This window comes from Nannospalax galili, unplaced genomic scaffold, assembly GCF_000622305.1.
Source record: "Nannospalax galili isolate Female #2095 unplaced genomic scaffold, S.galili_v1.0 scaffold127, whole genome shotgun sequence".
Lineage (NCBI taxonomy): Eukaryota > Metazoa > Chordata > Mammalia > Rodentia > Spalacidae > Nannospalax > Nannospalax galili.
In genome coordinates this window covers 5506580-5516454 of record NW_008360326.1, presented here as the reverse complement: position 1 = coordinate 5516454, position 9875 = coordinate 5506580, and the positions used below count along the sequence as shown (strand labels likewise).

The 9875-nt window shown below is 41.3% G+C and overlaps 1 protein-coding gene across 8 annotated transcripts in view; it reads left to right on the top strand.

Moving 5' to 3' along the window:
- Dnpep (aspartyl aminopeptidase) overlaps window positions 1–7890 on the top strand; it is a 14361-nt gene extending 6471 nt beyond the window's left edge. For 6 of the 8 annotated variants that reach the window (XM_008825775.3, XM_029560002.1, XM_008825776.3 and 3 more), the window contains exons 14-15: window positions 3390–3557; window positions 4211–4361. In XM_008825775.3, coding sequence (XP_008823997.1) covers window positions 3390–3557; window positions 4211–4261 — 219 coding nt within the window. In that variant the 3' untranslated portion in view covers window positions 4262–4361. The other 2 variants (XM_008825771.3, XM_008825773.3) reach the window with 2 other exon arrangements.
- The last annotated feature ends 1985 nt before the right edge of the window (window positions 7891–9875 follow it).

Here is a 9875-nt window from a genome sequence, read left to right as displayed (position 1 = left end):
AAATATAAATATATAAAATATTTTTTCTCTTTTTCCTGTATTTATGTCAGGGACTGTGCCCAGAGTGGTCCAGTGACAGATGTAACATTCATGTTCTGGGCTGTTTTGGCTTCATTGTTGCCACTTTGTCCCAGCTAATGCCAGGTAGTTCCACTCTTAGGCCTCTGGGAGAAGTGAAAACCAGCCTCTGAGAAAGAAGCACTGTGGGAGGGTTCTGGTGAACAACATCCCAGTCAGAGGGAATAAGCAGAAAGATCCCCAGGAGGACAGGAATGAGTTAGTGTGATAGGAGAGAAGGCCAGGCTGAGAGCAGGAGGGATAAGAGGAAGCCGACCTAGGCCGATCTTGTGGAGGCTTTTGAGGCTTTGGAAGAACACTTGTATTCCATTCTAAGGCATTGTGTAGACATTGAAACTTTTTCCTAATAGCTTGCAGCAGAAGCAGAGATGTATGCTTCAGAAAACTAGAAAATACAAATAGAAATGAGAAAACAAAATATGAACCTGGTGTGGTAGTATGCACCTGTAACAGCAGTGCATGGGAACTGGAGCCAGGAGGTCCAAGAGTTATCCTCAGCTACATAGCCAGTTCAAGACCAGCCTAGGCTACATGAGACTTTGCCCCCCTCAAAACAAACAAACAAAAAAAAGACTTGTCACCAGAGTTATGTATGTTCTTTGAGACTTTTTTCTGTGCATCTACTTCACACTTTCTAAAATGAAAGCATTGAATATATTTGTTACCTCTTTAAGTCCATTATTTCCATTTTTCCATGCCAGTCAGTTTTGATGACAGTGAATTTGATCATTCTCAGTTTCCCTTAGTTATACCCCAAATATTATTCTTTTCTTGTTTTTGTTTTTGAGGCAGAATCTTGCTATATAGTAACCCAGCCTGTCCTGGAACTCACTATATCACTATGTAGCCCTAGCCTCAAACTCACAGTCCTGCCTTTGCCTCCCAACTGCTGTATCACCAAAGTCTGTTCCCCCAAAATATTCTTTATAGTTGTTTGGCCCACCTTAATATCCAGTTTCTTACCAAGTATTACTATCTGGACAATATGTTACTTCAGTGTTGTCTAATCTAGCACAATCCACTCCTATTATTAATACTGGCTTGTTAAAGAAACCAGACTTACTGTTCATGCTCATTTTCTGGATTTGTCAGGCTGCTTCTCAATGTATCATTTAGCTTGTGCCTCTGGCCTCTGTGTCTCTTATGAACTGGCCTCTGTGTCCCTTATGAACTGGAATGTGTATTTAAAGGCTCGGTAGTTTCATCCTATATACTGGAATTTATTCTAGTAATTCAATGTTTTCAGTTAAATATTTTTGGCTAGAAGATAAGACTATGTCCCCTTCATATTGTATCACACACATAATCTGGATGATCTACCCTAAGCAATGCTAAGACTGCAGACCACTGGACTGAGGGCACCCTCCATCACGTGGTACTTTTTCTCCACTAGCTGAACAATAGCTGTACAAGGAGTTCCGCATTTCACACTAGTGATTTTAATACCAATTAATAATCCTTTCCTAAATCAATAATTGCATTAAAATTTACTGATACCCCCTTTATTTTTTCATCCTTCCCATTCTTCTGTGACGTGAACTCTGCCCTGCCCTCCTCCATCTAAGGCTATTTGGTTATCATAAAAGATGATTTTAGCCAGCAAGGTGGCTCAGTGGGTAAAGGCACCTGCCACCAAACCTTGATAACTTGAATTCTATCCCGGGGCTTATGTGGTGGAAAGAGACAATCAACTCCTGCAAGTTATCCTCTGATCTCCTCCACATTTGTGCACACACACTCACTCATACATGCACACAAAATAAATTTTATTTTTGTTTTATTTTATTTTTAAATTTTATGTGTATGCGTGTATTGCCTGCATGTAGGTAAGTGCACCCATGTCGTGCAATGCCTGCGGAGATCAGAAGAGGCTGCCTGATCCCCTGGGACTGGAGTTATGGACAGTTGTTAGCTGCCATGTGGGTGCTGGGATTAAAACCTGGGTCTTCTGCAAGAACAACCAGTGTTCTTAACCGCTGAGCCATCTCTCCAGCCCCACAAAATAAATAAATTTAATTAAAAAAAGATGATTTGCTGGGCGTGGTGGTGCACGCCTGTAGTCCCAGCACTTGGGAGGCAGAGGCAGGCGGATCTCTGTGAGTTCAAGGCCAGCCTGGTCTACATAGTGAGTTCCAGGACAGCTGGGCCTTACAGGGAGACCCTGCTTCAAAAAGACCAAAAAAAAAGATGATTCTTACTGGGAAAGCAAGATAATGCTCATTCTTTCCCTTTAGTAACCACTGTTCAAGGTGGGGTATTATCCTAGATGTCATCACAAATGGTTACAAACAGCTTCTTTTCCTTTTTTAAAAATTTTTTATTTTATTTTATTTTTATTTTATGTGTATGAGTGTATGTAGTGAAGGATAACCTTAATCTTCTATACAAACAGCTTCTTTTCCTTTTTTAAAAATTTTTTATTTTATTTTATTTTATTTTATTTTTATTTTATGTGTATGAGTATATGTAGTGAAGGATAACCTTAATCTTCTGATCGTTTTTGCCTTTACCTCCCAAGTGCTGGAATTACAGGTGTATACCACCATACTCAGTGCATGCAGTCCTAATGATCAAATCCAAGGCTTCATGCATGCTAGGCAAGCATTCAACCAACTGAGCTATATTTCCTGCCCAGCAATATTTTTTGTTGTTTTTGTTAGTTGATTTTTTTGTTTGTTTTTTTTTTAAAGACAGAGTTTCCCTATAGCCCCAGCTAGCCTGGAACTTGCTGTGTAGACCAGACTGGCCATGATCTCACAGAGATAGGCCTGCTTCTGTCTCCTTAGTGCTGGGATTAAAGTCCTGTACCACCTTGCCTGGCTCAGCATTATTTTTCTTTGTGTATTGGGGGTTAGGTTGGGCAAAAAGGCAGGTGTATTAAAAATCTCCCTGCCTGCTCTGTGAGGAATGGATTATTTTTGTTTGTTTGAGGCAGGATCTCCCTGTAGCCCCAGCTGGCCTGGATCTTGCTATATAGATCCCACAGAGATCCACCTGCCTCTGTGTCCTGAGTGCTAGGATCAAAGCTGTATGCCACTGCGCCTGGCAAGAATGAGTTACTAATGGGATATTAGATGACAATAGTTGGAGTAAGGTGGTGGCAGTGCAAATAGAGGAAATGGGACTAACTCAGAATATGTTGTCCTTTGTGATTTGCCATTTAGTGTTGTCCTGTGATTTCATACTAGCGTTCACATTCCAAGGGGCAGAACTAACTGATCATCTCCAGCCCAGTGATTCTGAGATGACTTTCTCATTGACCTTAAGAGTACACATAGTTTGTAGCTTATGACCTTTCCTCCTCTCTCCAGGACCTGATGGTTCGGAATGACTCCCCCTGTGGAACCACCATTGGACCTATCTTGGCTTCTCGACTGGGACTGCGGGTGCTGGACTTGGGCAGTCCCCAGCTGGCCATGCACTCTATCCGGGAGACAGCCTGTACCACTGGAGTTCTCCAGACCCTTACTCTTTTCAAGGTAACTCCCACCCAACCCTCTTCCCCATCACTAAGTGACTGGTCTAGGTGCTAGGAGCTGGTAGCTATGGTGCTGCCATGTAGGAAACAAGAGTCCTTGTGTCTGCTTCCCACCATTCTAACTAAGATGAACAATTCATAAGAAGGAAATGCTTGTTTTACCTCACAGTTTTGTAGGTTTCTATCCATGGTCAGTTGGCCTATGAGTTTTAAGCCTGTGATGAGGCCCAGGCTATCATGGTGAAAGCCTATGGTAGGTGAAGCTACCCTGGGGGTTGTCAGAAAGAAAAAGAGTGATAGGAAGGGACCAGGTCCCAATGTCCCCTTCAAATGTATGTTCCAACCGAGGGAGGACTAACTTCCTCCCTCTTAGGCCCACCTTTTAAATATTCCACCATGTCCCAGTAATGCCACTGGCTGGTGACATATGGGCTTTTGGGGACATTGACCCAAACCATACCATTCCTCATTTTATTTAAGGCCCCAGAGGAAAGTGGTTGGCTGGAGAGGGGATGAGAGATGAGAAGACAGGCCCATGAAGCATAGGAAACTCTGTGCCTCTGTTTTAGGACTGTTGGTGATGGTAGGTGAGTGGTGGGACAGCTCCATCTGATCACTCACTAATTCCCAATCCCATGTTGTCCCCCATTTTAGGGCTTCTTTGAACTGTTCCCCTCTCTGAGCCGTCACCTCTTCGTGGACTGAGGCCTCTTGGTAAGACTTCTCTCTGGCCCTTTTGCACGTGAGAGAGGAGAATCTCAACTGAGCTGAAGCTGGATTATTAAAATGAAAATTTTATTCCAAATCTGTTGTGCTTATTCAGAGCCTGAAGGGTTGGAAATTGGCTTGAATTTCTGAACCAGAGAAGAGGAGGAGGTTGAGGTGCAGGTAGAAAGAAGATAAATTACTAGAAATAAAATTAAGGAGTCAAATGTGTATGCATTTAAAGTGTTGGTAAGTATTGTCATGTTGTCCCTAGGCTCAGCTCACCTCTTTGAGAGCTTCACACCTCTCAAAGCACTTTTATTTGTTGTGATTTGGATTCTCATAGATTTTTTAAGAGGTTAAGATGTAACTATAGCGTGTTCAACCTATATAAGAAATTCCAAGGAGCTAGGTTAGTTTGTGCTAGACTCAGGGTCTCCTCCATGAGAGCCTTTACCATCCCACCAGCTACTTCAATACTGCTAATTGAGTGGAAAAGGGAATAATAAAAACAATCAGTTCAAAAAAGCAAACAAACAAATCAGTTCAGTGTCAGAGGCAGGCAGATCTCTATGAGATCAAGGCCAGAGTAGCCCATGTAGTGAGTTCCAGGCCAGCTGGGGCTACAAGGAGACCCTGTCTCAAACAAAATCAGTCCATTTTGCAGCTTGAGATGGTTTGGCAAAACCATGCATGTATATGTGTGGGCTGTATAAATAGTCAAATTTATTGACTGAATTGAAAAGTATTGACTGGAGAGACTATGGATGTTGATGGCACTATTCTTTCAAATATGTATTTGACTTTTTATACTAAAAATGTGAAGATCATTTTTCAAAATTCCAAAGCAGAGAAGTGAGAAAAAAAGAATGATGAAGCAATAGAAAGCATTTAAGACAGACTGAAACCAAGCTGGGTGTGGTAGTATAGCCTCAATCCCAGGACTTGGGAAGGTAAGGGCAGGAAGATCCAGTGTGAAGCCAGCCTGAGTTACATAAGACAGTAAGAACCTGTCTTAAAACAAAAACCAAAAACCAGAATAAGACAACTATTTCTCAAGGCTGCTATGTAAAAACTACAAAACCAGGGACCAGAGAGATGACTCAGAAGATAGCACTTGCACAAACATAAGGATCTTAGTTTGGGTCTCAGCACTCATGTTAAAAACCAGATATAAGCTGGGCGTGGTAGTGCACACCTTTAATCCCAGCACTTGGGAGGCAGAGGCAGATGGATCTTTGTGAGTTCGAGACCAGCCTTGTCTACATAGTGAGTTCCAGGACAACTGCGGCTACAGAGAGACCCTGTCTCAAAAAGACCAAAAAAAAAAAAAAAAAAACAGATATGGCTGTGTGCATGCCTGTAATCCCAGGACTGTTGTGGACATTAGCAGCTATTGAGGACATTGGCAAGAGGATCACAGGGGCTTGCTGCCCCAGCCTAGCTCTCGATTATAGTGAGAGGTCCTCTGGCCTCCACAAGCACACCCATGTGCATGGGCATGCATGTACAGCACACAAACACAATTTTTTCTCAAAGTGGACTAAATAGTTTAAAAGATTGTCAGACTGAATATTTTGTAAATTATAGTTGTTTTACCCACATGTCTGAAGTCAAGATGGAGGAATGCATGAGACAGCCCTGCTCCTGGCAAACTGGGTAACTTTGGTGCCATAGGTGGTGCACCTTTTAAACAAAGGTCTTTTAAATTCTGCAGTGAGCATAAACCACAGATTATAAGGTGGTTATAGCTGTTAAAGCCAGGGCTCCACAGTTAGGAGGTAGCTTTACGGTTGTGTGTGGGATGGGGGTTTTCTGTTTCCCATGATTGACTGTAGTGTGATTCAAGTCAGAGGAAAAGATCCCTGGAGCACCATTACTAGAGATGCCCTACCAGAGACCATCCTGGCAACAACAAATGGGCCATTGTCCATGGTTGGGATCAGCTGTGCTGTAAAGGATGGCATCTTCTAGCTTTAAGTAATGGAGCTGCTGTCCCATTGACAAGGTTTGTCTCTGCACAATTCCCCAGTGGCCTTCAGTTTGCTGAAGACTTCTCCCAGGTGTCTCTAGGCCAGTTGCTATCCTCACCTTTGGAGATTCAGCCATATCAGTAGGATTTCTTTAACTGTAGAAGTTGTAGTTCAGTAAGGGTTTCAGAAGGAATATAGAGGGAGAGAAGATATGATCGTTTATTCACTTTTGGGTTGATAATTTTTTTTTTTTCTTTTTGATCTGTTTGAGACAGGGTCTCCCTGTAGCCACAGCTGTCCTGGAATTCACTATGTAGACCAGGCTGGCCTTGAACTCACAGAGATCCACCTCCCTCTGCCTCCCGAGTGCTGGGATTAAAGGCATGCGCCAGCACGCCTGGCTTTCAGTTGCATTTTTAACCAAAATAAATGTTTAGTATAACTTAAAGGAAGAAATATAAGTGTTTAGAAGATGAAGGACCAAAGGTCAAATAAGAATCCTAAGCATCATTTCCTTAGTGATGTCTCTGACTAATTTTTGAGTACAGTTATTTAGACAATAAAAGCTCCTGGAACTTAATCATTCTTTAAGAAAATTATAGCTGTTTATGAGACACACCTAAAATAAAAAGGTTGACAAATGCAATGCTGGTCTGTTTTGTGTTGGTTTGGTTTTTGAGACAATTTTACTGGGTAGCCAGCTCAGTCTGGTCTCAAACTTGTGATCCTCCTGCTTCCACCTTCCAAATGCTGGGATTATAGACGTGCACTGATCTGTTTTTGAATATCACAAATTTCATGGTTGGAAACTTACAATACTTTATCTTCTGACTTTTTTTTCTTTTTCTTTTTTTCCCATCAGTCTTGCTGTGTTGCCCAGACTGGCTTTGAATTCTTGCTCCTCCCTTCCCCTTCCTCAAGCTCTGGGATTATAAGTGTGCATCATCAGGCCTGGATATTTTTAATCTGGCTTTTAAAAGAAAGCATAATGCTTTTTTAAAAAAATGTATCTGTGCTATTGCATGTGAAAATCATTTTTTCTCGTTACTGAATAGTATTCCTTTGTGTGATTGTAGCATAATTCATCTATTCTGCTGAAGAGCATTTGGGTTACTTCTAGTATTTGGCTATGAATATTCTTGTTTAAGTGTATTTATGGACAAGTTCCCATTAATCTTTTTAAAAAACATTATTGTGCCTAGAGAGATGACCCAGTGGTTAAGAGCACTGGCTGTCCTGGCAGAAGACCCAAGTTTGAATCCCAGCACCTACATGGTAGCTAACACCATCTGTAACTCCAGTTCCAGGGCATCCAATGCCCTCTTGTGTTCTCCTCAGGCACATAGGTGCATTTATATACATGTAGGCATAACATTCATACACATAAAAGTTAAAAGAAAAAAATTTTTTTTTTGGTCTTTTTGAAGCAGGGTTTCCTTGTAGCCCCAGCTGCCCTGGAGCTCACTACATAGACCAGGCTGGCCTTGAACTCACAGAGATCCACCTGCCTCTGCCTCCCGAGTGCTGGGATTAAAGGCATGCGTCACCACGTTGGCCCAAAAGTTAAAAAATTTAAAAATATTTTTTAATTTATTTTTATTTATAGGGCTGGAGAGATGGTTCAGCAGTTAAAAGCACTAGCTGCTGTTGCAGAGGACCCGGGTTCAATTCCCAGCACCCACATGGTGGCTAACAACTGTCCTAGCTCCAGTTCCAGGGGATCTGTTGCCCTCTTCTGTTCTCCACAGGCATTGCATGACATGGGTGCACTTACATAATATGCAGCCAATGCATTCACATAAAATAAAAATAAACTATTTAAAATTTTTTATTTTATCTATGTCGGTGTATTTCCTGCATGTACCTGTGTGTACAGTTCCCTCAGAGGTTTTCCTTTTTAATTCCCTGGAAATTTTAAGTCATACTGGGACTTTTGGAAAGCTGTAGAGTCCCTCTCACAAACCATATGGATTTGCTGTTCTGTGAAATCCTGTCATTTTATAGAAACTGGTGTGATTAAACTTCTACCTGTAAGATGATTGATTTTTATAAATTTCATGTTACTAATTTTATCTAGGCATTGCACAATTCTCTGAAGTAGTCTTTTATTAACTTTTTCTTCGGTTTGGTAATTTCCCCATGTTATTTCACTCCCTTTTTCCCTCTCCCTCCCTTTTAATTTTTTTCTCTTCCTCTTTTCTGCTCTTTCTCCTTTTCCTCCTTTGTCTTAGATTTGTTAATTCCTTTTTTCTTAGAACTTTGTCTGATTTCTACATATTTTTCCAAGTGCCAGCATTTTAATTTGTCATTGCTGAAGGTGGTGGTGACAAACCCTCGTGTGCTGTCATATCAGTTATTAGATTCTCTCTGAGAACTGTCTTGTGTTTTGCAGGCTAGAGTTGAGGGTAGGGATGGATGCTATTAGGGAACTGAACTCCCTAGTGTTAATGGTGATAATAGAACTTTAAGATGTCAGAGGCCAGGTTCCAGCTCCTGGTCATCAGAGTTCATAGTGTTTTGTGTCCTGACTCTGCCATAAACATAGGCTAGGTATAGTTTTCCCCTTCTTTCTGCCCATTTCAACCTAAATGACTTTTGTAGGATGTGCAGATTTAGACTTGGGCAACTACTGTTATCTCATGGGTTCTTCAAGTGTCATTTGTAACAGTAAAATGTTGAAGTACTTATGGAAGATCCTGCCGGTAGCTTTACTTCTACCACGTAAGTGTATGATTCCGCTTCCAGCTGTGGTGTCTGCACTTCGCCTGGGCACTTTGTTTTGCTGCTTGAGAAGAGTTTTCCACTCACACAGCAGTGGAAGTGCTAGGAAAGCCATACCACTTCCTGTAGGGCAGCTCTATCCTATAGTGGACAAGGCTTTGTGTCTGAACTCCCCCGCTTCTGGATGAGACAACTCTTGAGTCGTGAGGTTCATGCTGGGGCCGAGTCTGACCAGCAGCATTAAGGTCCAGAATCCAGATCATAACTGGCCCTGTGCTGACTGTTGTTCTTTGTCTCTTTTCTGTACTCCCCCACCAGCATTTTCCTCATCTCAGCACATTCTTTGCATTCAGATCTTGTCACAGGATCTGCTTCTGGGGAAATCCACCCTGATTTAGAATTCCTCTGAGAATTAGATGAAGATGTTTGCTCTTCTATCACCATTTAACAGAAGTAAGAATAAAATGTAGGTGGGTTGGGAAGAGAGGAGCAAAACTTTTTGGATACCATTTCTTGTATAGAGAAATTACAAAGATATATTATTCAAATTAATAAGAACATTTTCAAGAAAGTTGGTTGAAAAATCAATATACCAAAATCAATTCCATTTCTATCTACAAGCAATGAATAATTAGAAAATGAAATTTTAAAAAGGCTTGCTTTTACCAAGCATAAAAATCAAGCACCTGTGAATAAATATAAAAGACATGCAAGATTCCTACAGAGAAAATTAGGTCCAAATAATTTGACAGGTAGGTCTTTTCTGTAGATGCGAAGCTCATTGTAAAAGTATTAGTTATCCTCCAAACTGGTATATAGATTCACTCATAAGTTCTTTGCTGCTCCTTTTATGCAAGTTCATAAGCTGATACACACATATGTGGAAATACTCAAGATGCACACATATACACATGCCATGA